Consider the following 27,928-nt stretch of genomic DNA (forward strand, 5'->3'; position numbering starts at 1 on the left):
TTAGTCTTCCCTGTTGATGTCATTTTCCTTGCACTTCATTTCCTCAAATCAGTCTCAGATTCTGTCATCCTGAGATATCTGACTAGATATCTTTAATGTCATGACAGATTGTCCCAAAGTGAGTTGTGTCATCATATATGTGAGAGATAAAGATCTGGCTCTCTTTTCCCAAATCTTTTGCTACAAGAAGGTGACTGATGCTAACAGATTTCTGTATAATTGGTTCCAAGAGCTCCAATGCTGGTCTGATTTGTTTTTCATATTCCTTAGTTTCCATAGTTGTACTAATTATAACAGTGTTCTTCCCTTGTGCTGTCACATTATGTGCAGAGGAGGTCATGTAGATATAGATATTTGATTTTCTATTGACATGGTTCTGTAGAATAATGATCTGACAGCAGTTGGCATCTTTGGTGTTCTTGATGGGGAGGCTGAAGGTATGCATAGAACTCTGATCAGCTGGCCTACTTCTTCTACCAGATTGTTTATATAGCTGGAGTCATAAATGAGCTGCTAACAGTGAGCAATCTCTCCTTCAGACTTTACAACAACCTCTTTTCCATTTTGCATGACAGTTTCTTAGAATTTGTTTATTCAACATCTAAGTACCTCCATAAATATCACTCAGCCTTGCAAATCCTTGTGGCAGTTCTCCAAGGCCATAGAGTAGATAAAGGTATGAGTTTTTGCCATATCTTGCCAAAGACTCACTGTAAAGTTTAATTCTATTAATGGTTTCACAACATGTTTGATCTAAGTAGTCATCATTTCTGTAAAGTATAGGAGTATGACCAGTAAAATCCATATTGTCATGGCCCAAATCAGATTTCTAATACAAATCTTAAATTATGGTGTTCTTAGGATCAATACTTTCAAAAGTTCTAGGATCTTTTTCATCAAAGTTGGCAACATATGACTAGGAATTTTCTGAAGTGACTTTTTTCAAATGGTTCCATTAATCTAGACACCAGGGCTTCTGTTTCAGTGGAAATAACTAAAATGTCTGTTTTCCTCCTCTTTACACAAAGCTTGCTCGGGTCACTTTGAAATCCAGATAGAGAGTCACTTCTGTATAAAGCAGCATATTAACTAGCTGATCATTAGCCATGAGAAACTTGGAAATTAAGTCAACATTCCAGTCTCTTCCTCTCCCCATTGATGCTGATACTGATTCAGTGGTGTTATAGAAGCACTTTACCCCCCCCCATAATGTGGGTTTTGATGCATGTGCAGAACTTTTTTTTCCATTCACTGACATTATACTGGACAGAATACATGCAAAAACCCTAAGGAAACAGAAAAGTGCTCAGGCCATTTGGGGCCCTAAGGAACCAGGAATACTGGAAAAGAGGTAAAATGGAGCTGAGTATGAGGCAAAGAAAGAGAACAGCTGGGCAGGGAGGGGAGGGCTGGTACCAAAACAAATTTTGTGGACTGATTTCACTCATTTTCATCTTAGAGATGTATAATTGATTTTCTTTAAGTAAGATAAACTCATCTGCATAACTTATTATTTGCATGTCTAACTGCCCTGCTAGAATCTCCTGTGAAATGTTGAATAGAGGTTGTAAAAAGGGATATCCTTAACTTGTGCCTGACTTTAGGGGAGTGACATGTAAACTTTCATGATAAAGTATGACTATTAAGTTGTAGACATAATAATGCACCTTATCAGGTTGAGAAAATTGCTTTTTATTTCTGGTTCATTGACTGTTTTTTTTTTTCATGAGGGATTAATGAATTTGTCATGTACATTTTACATCCATTGCAATAGTATTTTGGTCCTTTTTCTCCCAGTTGCTATGGTATATTACACCAATGATTTGAAAAGTTAAAATAACCTTGAATTTTTAAAATAGAACCCAATTGCTTGTGGTATGTAATATGTGTTTGTATATATACATATACATATATGTATGTATATATGTATGTATATGTATATGTATATTTACATACAAATACATATACATACATATATATATATATATATATATATATATATATAAATGTTTTGGTATGCAAGTATTTTTAAAACGACTTGCCTTTCTATTCATAAGAGTTACTAATTTGTCATGTTCTTTTCTTGTGTTTTTTTTTCTGATTTTAACATTAAATTAGTACTCAACTCATAAAACATGTTGCAAAACATTACTTACTATCCCATTATATGAGGAAATTTGTGAAGAATTAGATTTAGTTATCTTTAATATGGTTAAATTTCACTAGTGAAGTCACATGGCCTGGATTTTTCTATTTTAGAAGTTTTTTTTTTAAATTGATATTTTAGTGTCTTTAATTATTATAAGTCTATTTAGCTTTTGTTTTTCTTTCTGAGTCACTATAGATAGTTTGTGCCTTTTCAACTCATTAATTAGTTGATTTATTTCTATTTCTAGTATTCCCTTATAATTTTTTAAAAATTTCTCTAAGGCCATTATTAATGCCCACTTTCATTTCATTTGCAAAATTTGTACTTTGATTCTTTCTTGCTCTATTTACAAATATAAATAAAGTTTTATCAATTTTGTCATCTTTTCAAGAACCAACTTTTAATTACTTTATTTTTCTGATTTTCTGTTCTCTGGTTAATTTCAATTACTTTGGGTTTAGTTTACATTTGTTTCTTCAGTGTCATAATGTTAGTCTGTTACTTTTAGATCTTTTTTTTCTCTTTTTAATGTAGGAAATTCCCATTTCAATTTTTCTCTATGGACTTCTTTTTTCTGCCTCCTGTCTGTTTTGTTATGTTGTATCTTTATTTTCATTCATCTCAATGTATTTTCAAATTATCTTTGTCATTTCTTCTTTCAATTACTTAGGACTGTATTCTTTTATTTCTACATAATTTTGAATATTCCAAATTCATGTTTTTAATTTCAAATTTCACTCACTTTCATTGGAGCATTTACTCTATATGATTTTTATATTTTTAAATTTATTGAAAATTATTTATGGCCAAGTGTGTGATTTCTCCTAGAGAATGTTTTATTTGCACTTCAAAAGAATTTGTGTTTTCCTAATGCTGAATGTTTTGTCTGATATAAGGAGGCTGATTCATAGTGGGATAGGGAGGGGCATCATGGGAGGAATAGATGAACTCTAGATAGGGCAGAGGGGTGGGAGGGCAAGGAAGGGGACAGAGGGTTAGCAGGGATGGTGCAATGTTGATAGACATCATTATCTAAAGTATATGTATGAAGACACAAATTGGTATCAACATACTTTATATACAACCAGAGATGTGAAAAATTGTGCTGTATACATGTAATAAGAATTGTAATGCATTCTACTGTCATTTGTTTTTTTAAAAAATCAATTAAAAAAAGAATTTTTCTTCCTGTTGGCAAGTGGCATATACATATTCATTAGGTCTAGTTGGTGTATAGTATTGTACAAGACATCTGTTTCTCTCATGGTTTGAATCTGGAATGTCCTCTAAAGATTCATATGTTAAGAGCTTTTTTCCCAGTAGAGCAGTTTTCAGAGGTGGGGCTCTTGGGAAGGGATTGGACCATGAGGGCCCTCACCTCATTGGTGGGTTGGTATATTGATGGATTAAAAATTTCATGACATTATTGGGAGATTGTGGAAACTATATGCAGTGGAGCCCGTTGGAGGAAGTAGGTCACTAGGGGCATGCCCTGGAATTCTGTATTTGGGCCTAGCCCCTTCCTCAGTTCCCCACTCTGTTTCCTGAATGCTACAAAGTGAGAAGCATTCCTCTGTCTCAGCTTTCTGCCATGATATTCTGCCTCCCAACAGGCATAGAAACAATAAGCCAGCTGACCATGGACTGAAACCTATATAACCATGATGTAAAATCTTTCTTCCTTTTAATTTGTTTATATCGGGTATTTTGTCACTGTAATGAAAATCTGACTAAAAAAGGTTTCTTGTTCATCCTCTGCCATGTTCTTTTCATGATTAATAATGGCACATTCAAGTTTCTATTAATTTTGAATTGTTTATTTCTCCTTTTTATTCTCTTGGATTTTATTTCATGTATTTTGGGGTTCTGTTATTAGGTGTGTGTGCATATCTATATATCTACATATATATGGTGAGATATATGTGTTTATGATTATATTTTCTGAAATATTCATTATTTTGCTCTTTCAAAATATATTTATCTGTAGTGACATAATATTTGTTTTTTTAGTATAACCACTTAAATTATGGTACCATTTGCATGCTATTTTTTCTATACTTTTTCTTTTAAACTGTAAATTTTAGGGAAAATGTATCTCCTATATTTAACATGATTGTGGAATTTTAAAATCTACTCTAGATTGTAGTTTTTAATCCATTTTCATTTAATTTTATTGATAGATATATGTCTAAAATTATGATTTTCATTTTCTATATGTATAAATTCATTTTTATTATTGTATTTTCCTGCATTTTTGCATCAAGGTAATATTTTATTGTGTAATATTTTCATTCCTTCAGTGATTATTTACAGTTATTAGAGTTAATTTCTTGTTGCTTACTCTGTTTTACCACATATACATATTAGTGCATCAGAATCTATCAGATTAATATTAATTTAATTTCAGTAAGAAATAGAAATATTACTCCTTTAGTGCTCAGCCTTCAATTTTGTTGTGCATATTATACCTATACATTTTAAAACCAAGCATGACATTGTTATGATTTCTTGTAAAATTCTATGTGAACTAAAGAAGATAAAAGGGAAACTAAAAGCATATTTTATTAAAGGAGTTTGTATACTTACTTTTTCTAGTCTTCTTTATGTTTTTCTGTTGATTTGTTACCACCTTGTGTCATTTTCTTATTTTAACACAGCTCTGCTTGCACTTACTTCCTTTGTGATATCATTGTTGGATATGACACATTCCAATATGTTTTGGGTCCAATAATATAATTGTATACATTTTGTTGCATATAATTACTTTTGCAATCAATCAAGATAAAAATAGAATAAATATAAATATATATTTTATTTATTACTTATACTGATGCTCTTTATTTTATTTTGTGTGTCTGAATTAATGTCAAGGATTCAAACTAAAAAAATCTTCAGTAGTTGTTTTAAGGTAAGTTTACTAACAAAAATATTCTGGTTTTGCTTAGCTTGAAATGTTATAGTTCACCCTTCTGAATAAATGATTCACTGTTTACAGTTTGTTTCCTTACTTCTAGGTTTTCGAATATATCATTCCAATGTCTTCTGGCCTCCATTATTTCTGATTAGGAGTCAGCTTTTATTCTCATTTATGTTTTGATGTATATAATGAATGATTCACTTTTTTTCTGATTTCAAGATATTTCTAGTTCTCAGCATTTTCTCTATGATATCTCTTAGCATGCATTGTATTCTCTTTGCATTTATCTTTGTGGAACTCCTGGAGCTTCTGTTTCCAATAGGAAATCAAATTTGACAGCAGATATGATACCATCAACAGAAAACTTATGGAACATACATGGAATGAGACTTTGATACAAATATCATGGCCCAATTAGAAATCAATCATGTTGTTAGTGGTTGGAGAATCTAGTGGCATATCCTTGAGTTTCCATGGACAATAGAGTAAATGGAGGCAGTGAATATCCGTTGAAAGTGGCACCATTAATACCATCCCAGGTGGTATTTTTTGGAAGAAACTGAGTATGCCTTTGTTTACTTTATTTTCCCACGTTCCAGATTATTCATAAGCTAATTTACATATTTTCAACAAATTATTTTTAGGTTTAAATTAAATTTAGGTTTAAATTAATTAATCAGTACTGACTTTTATTTTTTCAATCATGAACCAAGTATGCATTCTTTCCCATTTTTAAAAAGTAAAGATACTAAGTGTAGATATATCATAAACTTATGTGGATTTTATGAATTAATTTATAAAAATTTATAAGTATATTATGTATTAGACATGTAATTTACAATATCTTTATTTTGAGATATTCCAATTGATATGTTATATTGTTTTCTTAAACTTTTTTAAGTTGTAGTTGAACATAATACCTTTATTTTATTTATTTATTTTTATGTGGTGCTGAGGATCCAACCCAGTGCCTTGCAGGTGTTAGGCGAGCGCTCTACCACTGAGCCACAACCCGAACCTCTGATATGTGATATTCAAATGGACACTAATCAGGGCAAACAAAATCATTTAAAGGGTTGTTGTTTAAAACAGCGTGGACAGTTCAGGTAAAATATATCAATATGTTAATTCCACTTGTTTATCAGATGTCTAGCATTTTATTAAAGTCATATTATCATGTATGTTGAATTTATAGTTAAAGATAAAGTGAGTTAATTTTTAAAAGATGACACCAGAGACTAATTTTAAATTATATTATGAAAAATGTTTTTAAAAATATTCTACCTTAAATACTTGAGTCATTGTAATAAATTATTGAATGAGTCTAGGTCCTTATGAAAAGGCAAAATCTATATTTCTTATATATTTAGGAAATTATTTTCATAAAAAAACTAAAATAATTCTTAGGAATTAACAAAAATTTAAGCCATTTGATTCAAAGGTATAACTCAATGATAGGAGAAGTACATCAATGACCAGGAATAAAGATATAATGGAATCTTCATATTCAAAGGTCCTCTGTTGTTTTTCCCTCTACCCAAAAGCAAACTATTTGTTTCAATAAAATTCAAATGTAGGTGTCTAATGTCAAGAATGTACATGCACATGAATATAAGCTCATTTAAATTTTCTTGGTAAAGAACTAAAACAGCAATTTGGATTTTAAAAATCTGCACCACATTTTGGGGTCTGAAATAGTCAGCTGATATATCTTCATAGATGATATTAACAGAATTATTATCACCTCTTATTTCATTTCATGACAAGTAAAAATAGTTTTTGTTTTTTTGACTATTAAATGCTTACATTTAGGAAATTGTGTTGTCACTATAAATTTTATTGCATAGTAAAGTACATTTATTTGAAATAGTCATTTTGATTGTTTTCATATGCAATATCGCCTACATAATGAACTTTACAGATTAATTAGTTACTCACAATTTCTTTTCAAGGAGAAAAAGGCAAAGAACTTAATGTACAAGTGAACTAATTAATAGTAGTTATAAATTTTTACATTATTTAACCATAGTGATCAGTGAAACTTTTTGAGTTTATAGTGCCTCAGCTCCCAAATCCCTCTAAAATTTGTAGCTATGTTTGGTTATTCATATGTTACAATGTTTGACTTTATATGCTAATTAGTCAGAGGCCTCCAACTTTGTTTTAATACACATGAAATATAAGAATCTGTCATAACCAAGAAAACCCTTTGAAATATCTCATATATTTCTAATTCTAATATTCAAGCTTTAGCTCACAATTGTGCACTCATTGAAAATGCCTTCTTCCTCCATGGTAATTTAATTTCATGTCTTTTCTAAACCACTATTTAAGACACTATTTAGAACATTACTACTTTCATCAGAGTTGACAACCCTCATCTTACTCCATTCATTATCTTAGTATCAGTCTTTTTCGCACTTGACAGCATCATTTATACTACAAGTACATGTTACTGTATAATCATACTTTTCTTACTCATATGACTACCTTCTAATTGGATTATAATCTCTTCCTAGTTGTAGATCTTTTTCAGATATACATATATCAATCATGTAAGGACCAATGGCAAATAATTACATAAATATATTGGAAGGGTTAATTACAGGGGTGAAATAATTAATTTAATATGCAATTATAAAATTATTTGGCTTACTGAGGAATATTCTTTCATCCCAAATAACCAATGTAATAAAAATCCTAGATTATTCATATTCAGCTGTACTATTAAATATAAGAAATTGGCAAAAGGTGATCCTATTCCATATTCTAAAAATTCTGAGTGGCAGTCTGGCCTACTCTTTTCAAAGAAAAATGATAATAGAGCACATTTTTTTCATTTATTTTTAAAGCCACAGAAATAAAATATTATCTTCAAAGAGTATTCACAGTCTAACATCCATTTTATGGAAGGAAAGCATCACCATTATAGAATGACCTACTTGCTTAGAAATATTCACAACTGAGAAATTGTCAGTGAGGCTTTGGATTCTTGTTTCATATCCATGTTTTACTAGGTAATCTTTCTGTATGAAGACCCACAAGACCTGCATAAAGCAAGTATAATACAGAGCTGTTTATCACTTGGGTTGCTAAATCCAACATATTTTAAATATTTTCAAGGTTCAGCTTTGTGAATGAGCGTTCTATGACTAATGAGGAAGTGTTATTACTATAATGTGTACTGTTAAAGCACATGAGGTTAAACACTTATAATATATCCATTAAAAGGTTTTAAAAACAATTAGTAGATCAATAATCTCAGTGCATATTCTCTTCATACATTTAAATGGAAGAATCATTTTATATTTTTGAAATCAGTTATTCTTATACTTTGGAGGAAATCAGTAGACTTTATAAGATTTAGGCTTAGGACAAGTAGAAAATTTAAAACTTTAAGTAACAGTAAAGTATTTCTATTATAAAAAATAATAAGTGTAAATTAAGAAATGTATTTAAATAAATGAAGTTTTGTGTATAACTTATATGTATGTAACTTTTTTGTTAGGTGAACAACATTAATTAAATATTGTGCACTGACTTCAGTCTCCTCAAAGTCATATGTTGAAGCCCTAACTCCCAATGTCTCAGAGTGTGGCTGTATTTGGAGAATGGGCTATTAAAGAAGTAATTAAGTTTAAAGGAAGATGTTCGCTAATATCCTAACTTTCAAACTTAAGGAACTGAACTAAGAACAAGTGGAATAATACAATAAGATTTAAAGCAGAATTTGATGAAATAAAGAAAAACAATGTACAACCAATAAAATTTAAATTTTTTAAGTCATCAAAATTTACAAACACTTAGAGAAACTATGAAAGCAAAGAGAGAAAACTCAAGCAATTAAAATAAGAAATGAAAAAGGAGATTTTACAATTTATGACAGAAATAGAACTAATTATAAGAGAATACTATGAACAATTGTATCCTCAATAAATAATAAGCTGGGGAAATAGTAAATTCTTTGAAACACATAACCTACAAAGAAGGAATCATAAAGAAATACAGAATGAATATATGAATAAATAGTAAGTTGATTGAAACAGGAATTAAAATCCTTTAAATAATGAAAAGTCTTAGACCTGATGGCTTCACTGGAAAATTCTACCATATTTTTAAGAAGAATGAACATCAATCTTTCTAAAACTCATCCCCAAAACTGGAGTACAATGAATTTTCAAGCATATTCCCTGAGACCATTATTACCCTAACATTAAAATCAAAGACTCTAGAGTAAAACTATGAATTATTCCTGATGAATATTAATGCAAAAATCCTCATAAGATTCTTAAAAATGAAATTCAACAACACATTAAAAAGATAGACATTATGACTAAGGGAAATTTATTCCTGAAATGCAATAATGATAAAACATACAAAAATCAATAAATGTAACATATCACATAAAAGAATAAAGGATAAAAACACGTCATCTTCTCCATTGACGCAGAAAACACATTTAACAATGATCAACACCCTTTCATGATAAAAACGTTCATCAAACTGGGAATAGAAACTATCTTAATATAATCAAGGCTATATGTGGAAAGCTCATAGCTAACATCATATTCAATGGTAAAAGACCCAAAGTTTGTAAGATCAGAAACAAGGCGAAATAATATGCTTTGTCACTTTACCTCAGAATAATTTTTATAGTCATATCCAAACAAATTTGGCAAGACAGTGAAAGTAAGTCATCAATATTGGAACAAAAAGTATAGAATTCTCTCTCTCCACAGATGACTTGTTTTTATATGTAGAAAACTCTAAATATTTTCAACATATACACACAGCTGTTATAACTAACAAATAGATTGAACTAAGTTGTGAGAAACAAAACAAGCATGCAAAAGTTAGTTGTATTTCTACACAATTGGAATGGACAATCAGATATAAAACTATTTTCTATTTCTACAAATTTTACTACTTCAGCTACCCCCATATAAGAAGAATCATACAGTATTTATTCTTTGGTGGAGTGACCCATTTCCCTTAGCATAACATTCTCAAGATTTATCCATGTTGTAGCATGTGGCAACATTTCATTACTCTTTAATGATACACAATATTCTGTTGCATGTCTATATGACATTTTGTTTATTTGCTCATTTGTCAATGGACACTGATTTTTATTCCACCTCTTGGCTGTTGAAAACAGTGATGCTATGTATACATTGTGTAAAAATAATACTGTGAAAACTTGCTTTCGATTATTTTGGATATATACCAAGAAGTGGGTTTTCTGTATAATAGGTCAGTTGTTTCTTCAGTGTTTTGGCACAACTGCTATTGTTTTCCATAACAAGTGCACCTTTTTACAACCTCACAAAGAGTATTTGAGAATCCCAGTATAATAGCATGTTAAAGAATAAAATACATATATACTAACCAAGGAGGTGAAAGATTTATACATTAAAAACTAGAAATCATTGCAGAAATGAGCTAAAGAAGATGTAAATAAATATAATATATATTTTATATTAATGGATTAGAAAATGTAACATTTTCTACATCCCTATCAATACTTTTATTTCCTGTGTTTTTCAAAATTGGAGCCAATATAAAGAGAGTTAAGTGATATTATTTTGGTTTTGGTTTGTATATCTCTGATGATCAGTGTAGTTAGCATCTTTTCATCTGCATTTTGGCCATCTGTATATCCACATAGGAGAAATGTATATTCAAACTCTTTGCCCATTTTTAAATTTGTTATTTGATTATTTTGTTGCTGAGTTGTAGAAGTAATTTCTACACTGTGGATATTAATCCTTTAACAGATATGTGAGTTATAGAATTTTAGTAGACAGACTTCTCACTACAATGATTGTCCTTTTATTGCCTGTGCTTTAGGTGTCACAAGCAAGAAATTGTGGCCTAATCCCATTAATGATGATTTTTTTCCTCTCTGTTTTTCCTATATACTGTGCAGTGTTGCTATGTAGTTCCAGAGTTAACCTGTCCTTTCAGGTTTTATGTCCTGGTGACTCCTTTGCATCACTACTCTTGTGCTTTAGGGCCCTTCTTAAGTAAAAGAAGTGTTGATTGAACACATGCACTGCAATACTGCAACAGTTGATTCAAGAACCAGAATGTTGACTAAGTGACAAACAGGCTGGTAACACTTACAGGGAGAATACACTGGACAAAGGGATGAATCATTTCATGCTGGACAGCGAAGGATAGTGTGAGAGTTCATAATACTACTCAGAATGGTGAATACTTGTAATCTTAAAACTTATCAATTGTTACTTCTGAAACATTCTATTTAATATTTTTGAACTCCGGTTGACAGTGGGTAACTGAAACTTGAAAGTGAACCACATGTAAAGAGGGAGTATTATATACAATTCTGTGGAATTAAGTGTTAACATTTACTTATATAAAAATTATCACAAATTTCATTGTGTGAACATCACAACCATTCATCTCCAGAACTACTTAATTTTCCCAAACTGAAGCTCCATTTGTGTTAAAGCTTGTATTTCCATTATCCATTATTCAGGGCTCTGGAAAACATGATTCTAGTTTCAATTTCTGTGATTTTACATATTTCAAACCCTTCTTATGAATGTAATCATATAATATTTGTACTCTTTTGTTCTTTTTACTTACAATTTTGTTTTCAAAAATCATTTATTTTGTGGCATATGCCAGGTTTCCTTCCTTATTAAGACTGAATAATATGCATTTACTGTATTTATGCCATGACTTTGTTTATTCATTTGTCCGTCAATGAACATTTGGATTAGGGTTAGGTTGATGCTATTATTAAAAATTTTGTGCTATATAAATATGTTTAAATTCTATTTATACTTTTTTGTGTGTACATATCCAGGAATGGAATGGCTAGATTATATGATAAATATATGTTTAACTTTGGGGAAACCACCATATCATTTTTCCTATTGTATGCTTTTTCATTTTATATTACTACCAGGAACACAAAAACATTTCAATTTCTTCACTTGCTTGCCAAGACTTGTTGTTTTGTAGCTTTTTGTTTGTTTGTTCCTTCATAATAGCCATCCTAATAGGTGTGAAAAGCTATCACATTGTGATTTCAATTAGTATTTCCGTAATTGCTAGTGATGTTGAATACCTTTTTATGATTTTATTGACCGTTCATCTTTTTTTTTGATTAATACTTATTGAGGTTCTTTATCCCCTTTTAATCTTCTTCATTTCTTTTTTTTCTTAAATTGACAAATAAAAATCATGTGTGTGTGTGTATGGTGTATGACATGATGATTTGACATATGTCTATATTGTGGAAATGTCATCTAAAGCCAGTTACCACATGCTTTAACTTACATACTAATTTTTTAGAAGGAAACTAAAAATCTACTCCCTTATCGATTTTCCAATATGCAATATACTGTTATTAATTATACTCATCATGATGTACAAGAGACCTCTTAAACTTATTCCTCCTGTTTAATTGATATGTGATGTCCTTTGTGTAGTGTCTCACCAATTTTCCTACCTTGTATCCTTTGGTAATCACCATTTTACCTCTTTTCTATGTTTGACTTTTCTACATTCCACATATAAGTGGCATTGTACAATATTTGTGTTTCTATTTCTGGCTAACTTCACTTAAAATATTGTCCTTTAAGTTCATTCATGTTATTGCTAATGATAGGATATCTTTTATTCAGTAGAAATAGCATTATATTGTATATATATGCTATATTTTCTTTATTAATTCTTCTACTGATGAACACTTAATTTGATTCCATATCTGAGCTCTTGTGAGTATTGTTACAGTGAACATGGAAGTGCAAGAATCTCTTCAACAATCTTTGGATATATGCCCAGCAATAGGATTGATGGATCATATTTTACTTCCACTTTTAATGTTTTGAGGAACCTTAAAAATGGTTTCCATAAAGATTCTACTATTTTACATTCTGGTCAGTGGTTTAGAAGTCTTCCTTTTCTCCAAATACTTTCCAACATTAATTATCTTTATTATTTTGGTAATAGCCATTCTAAATGTCTGAGTCAATACCTAATTATGGTTTTAATTTTCCTGATGATTAGTGATACTGAAGATTTTTTAAATGTTTATATATTTATATATAAATATTTATATATATTCTTTTCAGAAATGTATACTCAGGTCCTTTGTCCACTTTTTAGATTGGGTTATTTGTTTTCTTACTGTTGTTTGAGTTTCCTGTATCTTTTAGACATTAACTCCTTTTCAGATACACGGTTAGCAAATACTTTCTCCCAATCCATACAGTGTCTCTTCACTCTATTAATTGTTTTTTATATAATTTTTATTTCTACATTAAATCTTTAGGCTTGAAAATTTACTGTTTTTATAATTTCTTTGAATTGTTTTTCTCAAAGTACACTGAGCTTTCTAAACACAATTTATTTTGAATTCTTTTCCAATAAAGAAGACAAAGAATGAATATTTAAATAATATTGTGCTATTGTGAGTAGGGAAAAATATCTGGCCTCCAAATGAGGTGGAAATATTTAATTGGTGAAAGAACAAATTAATTTTATTTTTCTATAGAAGAAAATACAAATTTGAATAATTTTCTGGTCCTATTGATTTATTCAAATTTTCTACAAAATTAGGTTTGGATGTATTAGTATGTTCAACCCTTCCCTGGATAAATGATGTCATGATGTGACTACAGTTATTTACCTGGTGGCTTAAAGCAGTGGTATAGATCAATCCTGAAAGGACCTTTGTAGTCTTCCAGTGCAGAAATATCTATATTGTCTTAATGGTGCTACCATTTAACACTGAAAAATGAAACATCTCTATAGAAACAGAGGTTTAAGTTGCAAAATGGAAATTCTAAAATTATAAGTTCATTTCCTTGAATACCTCTGCCCTATATCTCAATGCTCTTCTTCTTTCTAGTCAGGGCCTTGACAGTGGCATAGATGTCATACATGCACTGAGAATTCAAACAAACCTGGAACTCCACTACCCTTGTAGTTAAATTATTTATTTTTGCCTGGTTACCAATAAATGCATTTCCTTATATGCTAATCAAAAACGCTAATGATTTTGCCCTTTGCCTGGTATTATTGAGTTATCACATTTCACCATTTTTCTTCAGAGGACTTATGTCACTTAGCAAGAGCCATAAAATTCCATTAACTTTTAAATTATACTTTTCCAAAACTCTCATATCTCTGAGATATAATATTCATGCAGTGTATTATGTCTCATTGGTGTGTCTGATTACAACTCAACAATGGTGATTTAAAAATGTAAAAACTCCATAACATGTCAGATGCTACTTGTGGAGTCTTCCTTGACACTGGGGTTGTGAATGATTTATATAAAAATCAAGTTTTAAGTTCTGCTTCTGCAGACTTCTCAGGGGAACAATTCTTTTATGTTATGTTCCCTGGGAGCCTTGGAGAAAAACATTAAGAGAGATACTTGCATGCAGGAAGTATTTTTGTGAGTGCTATTGGGAGCCAAGAGTTGGGAGGGAATGAGGGCATAAAAATTGGACATATTCCTAAGTTGAACTGTGGTATATGGAGCCAGGGCAACAAACTCCCACTGTGGAAATCTTTTACCTTTAGTCAGTCATTGGATGTGAACTGTACTTGAGGAGTCAGCACAATCTTAACCACGTCATCAACCTTTAACTGAGGACAGTTCCTGGGGAGAGATTCAGCTGTGAATTCCAAACAGATAATACTCCTGGAAACTGGGAGGTGAATACATTTGCACTGAAGTGTAGGGTGTTGAAAGTACAACTTATTATCTACTACAATATTCAAAATAGTCACATTTTTCTGACATGGTATCACTTTCATTATCTTTACCATTATAGTTGAAACTCTTCTTATCTTCGTGCTTTCAAATCCATTTTATTACCAAGATATCGGTGAGTACCAAAAAATAATGTACATTCATTTAGATCTTCCCATTTCTCAAGTTCTAGTCTTTAAATAAGTACTTCCAATACATGGCATATTATCAAGATAGTTCTAGGAATTTATTAAATTACAGGTTCACAGGGTCTGCTCTCTCTGAGATTCTGAATAAATAGATCTGCTGGCTTTTGTTCCTTATACTATTTTTGTTCTTTCTTTGAATTATTTTTTATTTTTGCTGTTTCAAATGTACCCTGAGAAATTCTGATGCAGCCAACATAATCTGTTATTTACAAATTATAGACCTAAATCTATTCCTTGAGAAGCATTTAAAATATGAGCATCAATTTGATCTGAACACAAAAGAGCATTGAACTATTCTAAAAATTGTAGGCATAGACTTATAATGATTCTTCCATATTTATTGTGTCTCTCTTGCAACCTATGTACATATTGGGGCTAGGTACATCATGTTTATCCATAAAATATAATAAACACAATTCATTCAAGTGTAGGATGCATGATTTTATCATCTATGTGGAATAGTTCAGAAGCAAGTCTATCACAAAGACTAATAATCTTCAGCAAAATTTCCCATCCCATTCTTCAGTAAGAATATGATACAGGAATATAAAAAGTAAAATGTCTAAATAAAATTATCACTGCTATAATTAATGGGTTCAGAAGAAGGCAAATAAGAGCAGTTCTAACAATTTATATTTACCACTAACTTTTCCTTAGCAATAAAAAAACTACATGGTGTTTGTAAGTCACTCTACACTAAAGTTATCCTAAAATATTTTTTAAAAGATAGAAAGCAATTCAATCCCTTATCTATGTTATTCTGAGTTATTTGACTACTAGAAAAGTAGTTATTGACTTTAGTTTGCCTTTCTCAGATAGTGAAAGAACACTCTTTTTGACAAATGACATTTGGAGACGTGAGTATCCACATATAGAAATGTGAAATAGGAACCTTACCATATAACATATATAAAACTAAAATAGATCCAATGTGTAATAGTAATAAAAGTAATTAAACTCAAAAAAATGGGAAACAAGTTTTGTCACTGGATGTAACAACAATTCATTGAATTTTATACCAAAGGCAAAGGCAATAACATATAAATTTATCAAAATAAAAAAACTTTTAATATTACATAGCACTATCAACAGAGTGAAAATTAACCAAAAGAACAGAAGATGTTTGCAGATAATAACATTTGCTCAGGAATTGATATCCAGAGTATGTACACATTTCCTATATCATGACATCACAAAAAAAAAACTGATTGAAAAATGGTGAAAAGCCTTGAATGGTCATGTCTCCAAAGATATTAAGATAGTGACCAATGGTATACACAAGAAACAATGTTCAATATTACATTAGAAAAACATTCATTAGAGAAATAAAAATTAAAACTATTAAAACTATAAGATATAACTTAACACCCATTAGAATTACTATTACTAAACAAAACACATGTTAGCAGAAATGTAGAGAAACTGGAACCTTTGTATGTGTTATGTTGCTGGTGAAACCACTGTGGAGAAAGGTGTGACAGTTACAAAATTAAAAATGTAAATTACCATCTGAACTCAGAAATTCTACTTTTAGCTATTGTCAAAAATATGAAAGCAGGAACACAAATAAATATTAGTAAATTCATGTTTACATTAGCAATATTTACTGTAACCAAAATGTGTAAACAATCCATTAGTTCATAAATAGATGGATAAAATAGGTATTGTATATATTATATATGCATAAAATTGAATACAATTCAGACTTAAGAAGGAAAGAAATTCCTGCATATGTTACAATATGTATCAACCTTGAAGACGTTATGCTAAATGAAATAACATGACCACAGGAGGATCAATATCATATGATCCACTTATATGCAAACCTAGAATTGTTGAATTCATAGGGATAGAAAGTAGACATTTGATTGCTAGGGGCTGGGGCTGGAGATTTGGGAGTTAGTGTTCAATGTATACTAAGTTTCAATAGGAGAAGATGAAAAATTCTGGAAATAATTGGTGATGTTTTCACAGCAATGCTAATGTATTTAGTGCCTAGAATTATAGACTTAAAATGGATTTATGGTAAATTTTTATACTATGCATATTTTATAATAATAAAAAATGCATACCTAATATGGTAAAATATTTAATGAGAAATTAAACCCAACACTACAAGCAGAAAACACAGAAGTACATTTGTTGACCCATGTGAAATTTAGAGTTACTTGTCAGAGATTCAAGAGAAAATTGTTATAGACAGAAAGCTTAGAGAACACACAAAGGGGCCTTGAAATCCTCTTCACAGAGCTAATTACTAAATTAAACATATTACTTCTAATAGTGCCACGTCTTAAAGAAGGTAGTATTTTCTGTATGTTTTAAGGCTCGGCATTGATGGAAATTATAATCATTTACCTTGAAAATCTATGACCAAATATATGTTCCTCATTAGGGTTTTAATGCAAATTAAGAATGCCTAAATGTTATGAAACATTGCAAGATAAACATTTCATATGAAGTCTTCCAGAGTTTTATTGTCTCCAGACATCTGACACAAATGTTCTTCCTATTAATAGGCCAATGAATATGAGCTTACAAAGGTAATAACACTATAAGAAAATTCATGAAGATTCAGATGAAAAATTAAATAACAACCAGACTAGCAAATGTATGTAGTAACTACCAGATGCATGCAGATTAACAATGTGTTTAATAAACAGATCAAAATCTAACATGTACCAGGAAATTCTAAAGAAGTGAAAGCAATTGCACATATACTAATATCAGATGCAAAAGTTTTACAATTTTGTTAGTATCCTAATAATTTTTGATTATAGTAAAAATATTGTTAAAAACTACAAGAGGGACTGGGGTTGTGGCTCAGTGGTAGAGTGCTTGCCTAGCATGCATGAGGCACTGGGTTTGATTCTCAGCACCACATAAAAATAAAGATATTTTTAAAAACCTGCAAGGATGATGAAAAGGTCCACAATTATGGATGGAGTTTTATATATCCACATACAAAAGAATGAAATTGGATCATTATATGACATAATATACAAAAGCTAACTCAATAGAGCTGTAGGGGGGAGGAAAGAAAAGGGGGGACATATGGGATAACTTTAACAAAATCATGTTATATGCATACATAAATATATCACAGGGAATTTCACCTTTATATATACATAGAAATTACCAGTCCAAAATAAATAAATAAATGGGCATAAGGAATAGCAGCAGAGTGGGGGAGGAAGAATAGGGAGATGCAGGAGGGCATTAAAAGGGGGATATGAGGGTTGAAATCAAATTTCATGCATGTATGATTTTGTCAATGAACTGAACTACTGTGTATAACTATAATGTTCCAATAAAAAGGCTAACTCACGCTGGATTAAAAACTCAAATATAAGAGCTAAAAGTATGAAAATAGTAGAAATCATAGGAGTAAATATTCATCACTGTTGAGTATATAATAATTTCTTAAAACGAAATAGTGCAAGTGACAAAACCAAAAGAATAAATTGGATTTCATCAAAATTAAAGCTTTTGTGCTTCAAGGAACTCCATCAAGAAAGCATAAAGATAATCCACAGAAAGGTAAAAATCACTTGCAATACATATATTATATGGAGATTTATGTAGGATATATAAAAAAGAACTCTTAATTACTCAATCATAAAAGACAAATAATCCAATTGAAATGAGGCTAAAGTGGTGTTAAAACAAGATATTGATATTGGTATTACACAATTCTGTATACACTAGAACACAGTGAATTTATTTTAGTGGCAGAGCACTTGCCTAGCATCTTCTCATCCCTGGATTCAATCCCCAGCACAAAAAGAAAACAAAATTTTAAAAAATGAAGAGATTTTGTATGTGAATTGTATCTCAATAATGCTCTTAGCTCTTATAAAAAATAACAAATACAATCTAGAACTGTATAAAAAGGATTATACACCCTTATACACCCAATATATATGGATGAATCCCAGGAATAAAAGATTAATTTAACATTTAAAATTAATTAGTGTACTTCATATTAATAGAATGATGTGCAAGAAATTTAATGGAAACAGAAAATATAATTTGATAATATTCAATCACTTTTTATATTAAAAGCTGTTTACAACTTAGGAATAGAAGGGAACATTATCAACCCAATATAGTGATTTTTTTTTCTAAAATATCCCAACTATAATAATACTTACTAAATAAAGGACTGAATATCACATTTCCCTCAAATGTGAAAAAAAAATGCAAGGATATCTGCTCTTGCCACTTCTATTATCATTGGACTAGAAGTTTTAGCAAGTACAATGAAGCCAGCAAAAGAAGTGAAAAGAATCCAGATATGAAGGGAAGAATAAATCTGTCTTTATGTGTAGACAGCAAGACTATTTCTAAATTATTTTTTTTAAAGAGAGAGAGGGGGGGGGGAGGTGCTGAGGATCAAACCTGGGCCCGCATGCATGCCAGGTGAGCACACTACCACTTGAGCCACATCCCCAGCCCAACAGCAAGATTATTCCTAAATAGGAAATTCCAAAACAATAAAAAATCCTTAAAAACTTCAAAGAAGTCAAAAATGAGAAAAAATAAACCTTGAAAGTAAAAAAGGAATGAAAGTCAAATTAATAGAATATATCAAATAAACAAATAAGCATTCTATAATAAAAATTAGAAATTGTATAGTTTTGTTGAATAAAATGAATTCAGCAAAGTTACAAAATGTAACATTAATATACTAAAAATAATTATACTTCTTTTTCTTTTTATTGATGTATCATAATTATGCATAACAGTAGAATTCATTGCTACATATTCATTTATAAATGTACTATGACAGTATAATCTGGTCAATTTAATTGTCCAGTACCTCATCTTTCTCTCGCCTGCTCTATACCTCTCAATCACCTTCTTCTACTCTACTGATACCCTTCCAATTTTAGTGGGATCTCTCCTCTTTCTTTCTTAGTTTGCTCTAAATCACACTTCACTTTCTGAGTTTCACTTATTTCACTTAGTATGATGTTCTCCAGTTCCATAAATTTACCAGCAAATGGCATAATTTCATTTTTTATGGCTGGATAAAATTCAATTTTATATATATATATATATTCCTTATTCATTCATTCATTCATTGACAGGCACCTAGATTGGTTTCATAATTTGGAAATTATGAATTTCATTGTTATAAACCTGAGTATATATGCATCACTATAGTATGCTTTCTTTCTTTAGAATAAATACTGAAGAGTCATATGGCCTGATCATACAGTGGTTCCATTCCTAGGCTTTTGAGGAATCTTCAAGATGATTTCCGTAATGGGTGTACTAATTTACAGTATCAACAATAATGTAACAAGTGTTTCTTTCTTCCAACATATTCTCTAGTATTTATTGTTATTTTTATTCCTAACAGCTTCCATCCCAACTCAAGTAAGATGAAATCTCAATGTAGTTTTGATTTGCATTTCCCTAAAGATTCTGAGCATCTTTTCTTATATTTGTTGACCACATGTACTTCTTTTGAGAAATATCTGTTTAATTCATTTGCTTATTTATTGATTGGATTATATACCTTTTGGTGTTGTTATTAGTTCTTTATATATTCTAGATATTAATTCTCTGTCAGAAGAGTATCTGGAAAAATTTTCTCCTGTTTTATAGGTTCTTTCTTTATGCTTGTTTCTTTTGTTTTGCCAAAGTGTTTTTAATTTGATGCCATTAAATTTAGTAATTATTGGCAATATATCCTGAGCTTAAGGAATAGTATTTAAAAAGCCATTGCCTGTGCCATATGTTGGAATGTTGATCCTGTGCTTTCTTCAATAATTTGCAAAGTATGTGGTCAAATTCCTAGATCTTTGTTCCATTTTGAGTTGAGTTGTGTGTAGGATGAGAGATAAGGATCTAGTTTAATTCTTCTACTTTTGGATATCTAGTTTTCCCAGCACCATTTTTTGAGAGTACTTTCTTTTTGCCAATGTGTGTTTTGGGCATTTTTGTCAAGGATCAGATGACTATATCTGTGTGGGTTCATCTCTGAGTCTTCTATTATGTTCCATCAGTCTATGAGTCTGTTTTCATATCAGAATCATCAAGTTTTGTTACTATAGTTATGTAATATAATTTGAAGTTTGGTATTGTAATGCCTCTAGTATTGCTGAACTATATCATATTCTTTCAGAAGAAGAATTTCTTTTAATATTGCTTGTGAGGCAGACCTACGTTTACTTAAGTTTTGTTTGATAAAGTTATTATTTCCATTTCACTTCTGAAGGACACTTTCAGAGTACACAATTCTAGCTTTGTGTTTTTTTTCTCTCAACAATTTCTACCTTTCCCTCTACTTTCTTCTCACACTATTTTCTCCAAATATTCTATAGAATGAACAGAATCATTCAATGTAACTATAAAATATCATTGAGAAAGCAAAACATGCAAAAGAGATTCAAAGGGAGGGACAAAGTTGCAAGGATTATAGTACTTGATTTCAGCAATAATGGCGAATCACTAATACTTGTCATCAAATAGTAGAACTACATATATCATCACATCTCTTAAGAAAACAAACTTGCATATTATTTATTCTCCCAAAGGGAGAATACTTCCATGGCTATCTATCAGTAGGGTCTCTGAGTGTAAAGTGCAACATTGATATTTTTATTGAGTATTTTGGTAAAAAAGAGTGGTTTAATTTTAAAAATAGGGTGATGTGACAAATTGTTTTTTAAACTTGTTCTTTTTAGTTATACATGAAAATGATGTATTTTGGCAAATTATATATACATAGAGTATAACTTATTCTATTTAGGATTCCACTATTTGGTTTTACATGATGCAGAGTTACCTTGGTCATGTATTCAAATACAAAGGTAAGAAAGTTATGTCCAATTAATTCTACTCTCTTTCCTATTCTTCCCCTCCTCTCTTTCCTTTGTTTCCCTTTGTCTAATCCAATGGATTTTTATTATTCCCCTCCCCAACCTCCCTTATTTTGGGTTAGCATCCATAAATTGGATAGAACATTTGCTTTTGGAGATTGGCTTATTTCACTTAGCATGAAATCTCCAATTCCATCCATTTACTATAAAATGCCATTATTTCATTGTTCTTTATGACTAATATTTTGTTATGTATATATACCACATTTTATCTATCTATTCATCCTTTGAAGAACACCTAGGTTTTTTTCATAGCTTGGCTATTGTGAGTTGAGCTTCTATAAACATTGATGTGGCTGCAAATATGACAAACCTTTACACAAGAAATCCATATTAATTTTCTGGGACTTCTGTTATGGAGTACCACAATCTGGGTGGTTTAATCAACTGAAATTATTTTCTCACATTTCTGGAGGATTGAATTCCAAGATTAAACTTAGAGGAGTTTTATTTTTCCACTTGGGCCTATCTCTTTGGCTTGTAGGTGGCTGTTATTCTGTGTTTGCATATGGTATTTCCACTCTACGTGTTTGTGTCCTAATCTCCCCTTTAATCATTCTGGATTTGGTAGCACTCCAATTATCTTATTTAACCTTATTTTTTAAAATTCCTATCTTCAAATTCAATCACATTCACAGATACTAGGTGTTAGGACTTCAAAATATCTTTATTTGTAGGTGGTGGCACAATTCATCTCATAACAAATTTCATGAATATCGTGTGTGTGTGTGTGTGTGTGTGTGTGTGTGTGTGTGTGTGTATAAATGAATATATGAGTCATCCATGTTGTGGTGTCAGGCACTTAGATGGGGGTGAATGCAAAAGTATCAGAAAAATTTTTAGTAAAGTAGAAATTAAAGACAATTTCTATATACTTATAATGGATAAATTTTAAAAAATTCCCTACAGTAACTATCATACATAAATACAACAAAACTGAAAGCATTTATTTAATTTCAGGAAAGAGGCAAATGTGCCTCTTATCATTATTCCTATTTATCATTGTGCTGTAAATTAAGAAAATGAAAAGCATAAGGAACATAAAGAAGGCATAAAATTTAATTAATCATAGATGATAATAATGTACTTTTACATAAAACAATGATGTACAAACAAATGATTATAATTAATATAAATGTAGCAAGATTTCTGGATAAAATTGAATATGAAATGTATTTTTGTGCAATAGTGAGACTGTCTTCCTGCAATTTTGAAAATACAATGCATAGTAATATGAAAAATAATTTCTAAGAAGTAAAAAAATGGGCTGGGGATGTGGCTCAAGCGGTAGCACGCTCGCCTGGCATGCGTGCGGCCCGGGTTCGATCCTCAGCACCATATACCAACAAAGATGTTGTGTCCGCCGAGAACTAAAAAATAAATATTAAAAATTCTCTCTCTCTCTCTCTCACTCTCTCTCTCCTCTCTCACTCTCTCTTTTAAAAAAAAAGAAGTAAAAAAATTATGGAAAGACTTAAAGACAACTTCACCTAATGGGGTGAATCATAAAAGTAATAGTGGTAGAGGCTATTTCTCATCATCCTTATTAGAGAATCATTCCTTGGTCCAAATCCTGAGTCAGTTGTGGATTATGAAACAGCCTTTCCAGAAAATGGACACATTACTAACTTCATACACAATGTTTCTGAAAAGTTACAATTTTAGAAAGTGGGAAAGGTGGATTTGCTATATTTCTGTAGAATACTTAAGTTTATTTCATAAGGATTACTATGGTAATTTATTACTCTTATACCCTCATCACCTTCTTTTTGGGTGGTGACTAGATGTTTTTAGATCATGATTAGTAGTCCATCCTTCATGACATTAAAACAACATTTAATGATCAAAAGCAGAGGTTAAAATAGTGGTTAGCTCCAAAGAAGATTTTTTTAATGAAATGAATTTCTTATCCTGTTTTTGGATAATAAATGCTGTATATTACTTGAGTTTTACATTTTAAATCCAAATTAAATATTGACTCTTTAAGATCTAGGGCAAATAGTATTCAATTCTGGGTAAATGCTAACGTTTTTGAGCTATAAATAACCTGTGATTATATTTTCACAGTATAAATATATTCAATACCTTTCTAGTCTTTCTATAAAATAAATATTCCATTTCAATAATAAATAAGCAATATTCATCTATTCAAATAATAGGGTTTCTTTCTTTTATTTGCATATTATATTTGATATTGTTACTTTTATCCTTTTTACATTTCTAAGAAGATATACATTTGAACAAGTTTGTACAAGTATAATTATAGTTTGCTGCAAAATAAAAATTTGCAGTGACATATGTTCTGTGATAATCAGGAGTATACAATTATGTTAGAAGACTTCACTACTAATGTTTGAACTCACAGAATTGGTGACCAGTTACAAATGTTATCTCACCCTATTCATTCACTCTACCAAATCTCTATTTAAAAAGCTTTTAAGAAAAAAAATATGAAGAAATTTCAATAAAAAGATAATTCATAACGAAATACTAATTTCCTCACAAAGTACAGTTGCTTTGTAGATATGAGGTCAAAGGATAATTGATGCTTGACAAAAGAATAATTTCTGTTACAATTTTAAGGAACATTACTAATTATAACAAAAAGAAAATACTATAATTTCACTAACCCACTATCCCATGCCTGAACATGTGAAGATTGAAAATGTCAGATGAGGCCAAATATTGTTTTACTACTTAATCTATCTTCTTTACTATGGGTCAACTTTTTAGATTGAGGGGAAAATATACTTATTCTGGATGCATTTGGATTGAGATTTTTAAAATAGTTACATGTTTAGGTTTTATAATGAATTTTTAGAGTTTGGATCTTATAAAATTACCTTGAAAAGTACTTGGCCTTTGTGTACCATTTTCACAGGACAGCTATGCTCATCTTCAGTGAAATTTGACATGTTTTCATTCCCAAAGAGTTGGAGAAGCTGAGATAGAGACCCATTTGACATTTGACATTTTCAAGCCTACACACTTGGCTAGCTAGGAGGCTAATTCTTTTAAGAGTAATCATCTTATATAACATGTTTATTTTTTGTTGTCATTTCAGTGGATAATCCAAAACTCTATGAAAAAAATAATTAAATATTTACTTGTAATTTATTTTCACCCTTGGAAGAGATCAAAGAAATGTTTAGATGTTAATTTCTGAATCTCAAAGACATCAAAAGTTCTTTTTAAATAAAAAGCTAAATATATTAAGAAATATAAAATACACTTGTGTTTCAGTTATTAAAACAATATAGCATCTTAAGTCTACAATGAGAGCAGGTTAAATTTCTGTTTTTGTTTATTTTAATTACTTTGTTGTTTATCCATTATTCCATAAACCCCATCGGTAACCTTCAATTGGTGGAAGTCATTGCATTATTTGTATATACAGTTTACTAAAATGAACATTATTTTCCCTAAAGCTTAAAATGCTTCTTCTTTTAGGTTGTATAAATATACATTTTATTTTGTGTTAGTTCCTGTAGGAAATGTACTTACAATGCTTCTATCTCTGTCCTTTAAATTTAATTCACATACAAGGACAGTTTGACCTTCATTCAAACCTTTGTATGATTCTTCAGAGCTTTCTAATTATGTAGCTTTTATCAATCCATTGTTTTCCCCATGGATCTTATACACTCTATGCATCTCAGCTCCAAACTCTCTACTTAAGTTATCAAGACTATAGGGCTCTAAAATGACTTCCCTTCTCTAATATGGGGCCTGTAGACTCATTTATGGTAGTAAGTTTAGACAGTCATAAAACTAGTATTATTTGTTTCTGCTTAAATAGGGATTCCTATAATTGCCTAAAACCTTATTTTTCATATATATTGTCATTTTTATAGTGGTTTTCCAGGGAGATAATGATATGCATTATCCCAGTTATTTCATTAGGGGCTGAATAATAAAGCTATTATTTCGATGATCATATCCCTTTCCCATATGACCAGACCATTAGACATGGTTATTATCACATTGATGTTGTTATGTCTCTCAGTTCATGATAAATTTAAATTTTCATATCTTATACTTCCTTTTTTAGTGTGTGGTGTCTGAGTTATATTCCTTCCCAAAGTAGATTGAGAAGCAATTCCTGTGTGTGTGTGTGTGTGTGTGTGTGTGTATGTATATATAAAATATATTTTCACATGTATATCAATATAAGTGAAAATGTGTATTATTAATAAATGAATATATATCATGAATATATATTTAAAAATTTAAGTGTAAAACAGGTATTATCTTTTTTTTTTCTTTTTTGCTGTGGTTAATGAAAATATCCAGCAAAGCCCAAACAGGCAAGGTTGTTCCACAGGACAAGCAGCCTCAGTTTTTTTCTACAGCTAGACCCCTGCTTTGGGATCTCCATCTGATCAAAGCGGTGTGTAGGCACAGTTCACCTGTTCTGCTTCACTCCTCCCCAAGCAGGGAGTTCTGGCAGCTCAGAGGCCCCACCCCCCATGCTGCCTGAGGACAACGGTTGCCTTGGTGACATTGTTTGGCTCCAGGCGACCATCCTTGAAACTGCCTCAGCAGGCCCTGGGCCACCAGAAGGGAGGTAACATTCATGGGTTGAGAACGGGGTGTTCTGGTGGATCGAGGACAGCCTGCTGGCTTCACCTGGGTGACAAGTTGAGAAGTCCAGCATCCCGCGGCTGTAAGACTTCCAGAGGTACGTGTGGAGTCATCTCACCAAGCAGCCAAGGTGTTCGTCCTTCAGGTTGGTGAAGACCAGGCGCAGACATGTCTAATCCACAGACATTGGACATCCCTGCAGTGGTTTTTGACAACGGCTCGGGACTCTGCAAGGTAGGCCTGTCTGGGGAGATTGGACCCCGTCAAGTCATCAACTCTGTCGTGGGGCATCCCAAATTCAACATCCCTTCCGCCAGGGCCAATCGCAAGAAGTACTTCGTGGGGGAAGAAGCCCAGTACAGGTATGATGCCTTATATCTGCACTACCCGATTGAGCGTGGACTGGTGACCAGGTGGGATGACATGGAGAAACTCTGGAAGCATCTTTTCGAGTGGGACCTGGGGGTGAAACCCAGCGAACAGCCCATCCTGCTGACAGAGCCTTCCCTGAACCCGAGAGAGACGCGCGAGAAGACTGCGGAGATCCTGTTTGAGAAATTCAGTGTGCCTGCGCTCTACCTGCTCAACCACGCGGCGGGAGCACTGTATGCTTCGGCCTGCGTGACCGGCCTGGTGGTGGACAGTGGCGATGGGATCACTTGCACTGTCCCCGTCTTTGAGGGCTACTCCCTCCCGCACGCAGTCACCAAGCTCTATGTGGCAGGGAGAGACATCACAGAGCACCTCACACGGCTCCTCCTAGCCCGAGGCTGTACCTTCCCTTGCATCCTCAACAAGGCCGTGGTGGATGACATCAAAGAGAAGTCCTGCTACATCTCCCTGGAGCCCGAGATAGAGCCATCCAAGAGGCGGCAGGAGGTCCTCACAGAATTCAAACTGCCCGATGGCAATGTCATCCACATGGGGGACCATCTATACCAGGTACCTGAGGTCCTCTTCGCGCCCGACCAGCTGGGCATCCATGACCCCGGGCTCTCCAAAATGGTCTGCAGCACTATCTCCAAGTGCGACGCTGACATCCAGAGCAACCTTTTTGCAGACATCGTGCTGTCTGGAGGCACCACGCTCTTCCCCGGGCTGGAGGAAAGGCTCATGAAAGAACTGGAAGAGATGGCTTTCAGGGGGACCCCCATCAAGATCACTGCTTCTCCTGACAGATGTTTCTCTGCGTGGATTGGTGCATCCATCATGACTTCTATGAGCACTTTCAAGCAGATGTGGGTCACTTCTGAGGACTTTAAGGAATTTGGCAAATTCGTGGTTCAGAGGAAATGCTTTTGAAGAACATTGCACGCTGCAAACACCTCAAAATGCCGGTACCAGCTGCAGTACCAGCTGGTGGTGACATGGTCCCTTGGCCTTCAGTACAATATTCAATAAACCACTTTCCCTGTAGCAGTTTCAGTTTATTCTCTG

The 27,928-nt window shown here is 31.9% G+C and overlaps 1 protein-coding gene and 1 pseudogene across 1 annotated transcript; one reads left to right on the top strand and one right to left on the bottom strand.

The window, feature by feature from the left end:
* Window positions 1-26,661, bottom strand: LOC113199028 (rab GDP dissociation inhibitor beta-like; annotated as a pseudogene).
* Window positions 26,660-27,793, top strand: Actrt1 (actin related protein T1). The gene has a single exon (XM_026411909.2). It carries the CDS (start codon window positions 26,660-26,662, stop codon window positions 27,791-27,793), a length of 1,134 nt encoding a protein of 377 aa, XP_026267694.2.
* Window positions 27,794-27,928: the final 135 nt, after the last annotated feature.

The sequence above is a fragment of the Urocitellus parryii genome, chromosome X (assembly GCF_045843805.1).
Source record: "Urocitellus parryii isolate mUroPar1 chromosome X, mUroPar1.hap1, whole genome shotgun sequence".
Lineage (NCBI taxonomy): Eukaryota > Metazoa > Chordata > Mammalia > Rodentia > Sciuridae > Urocitellus > Urocitellus parryii.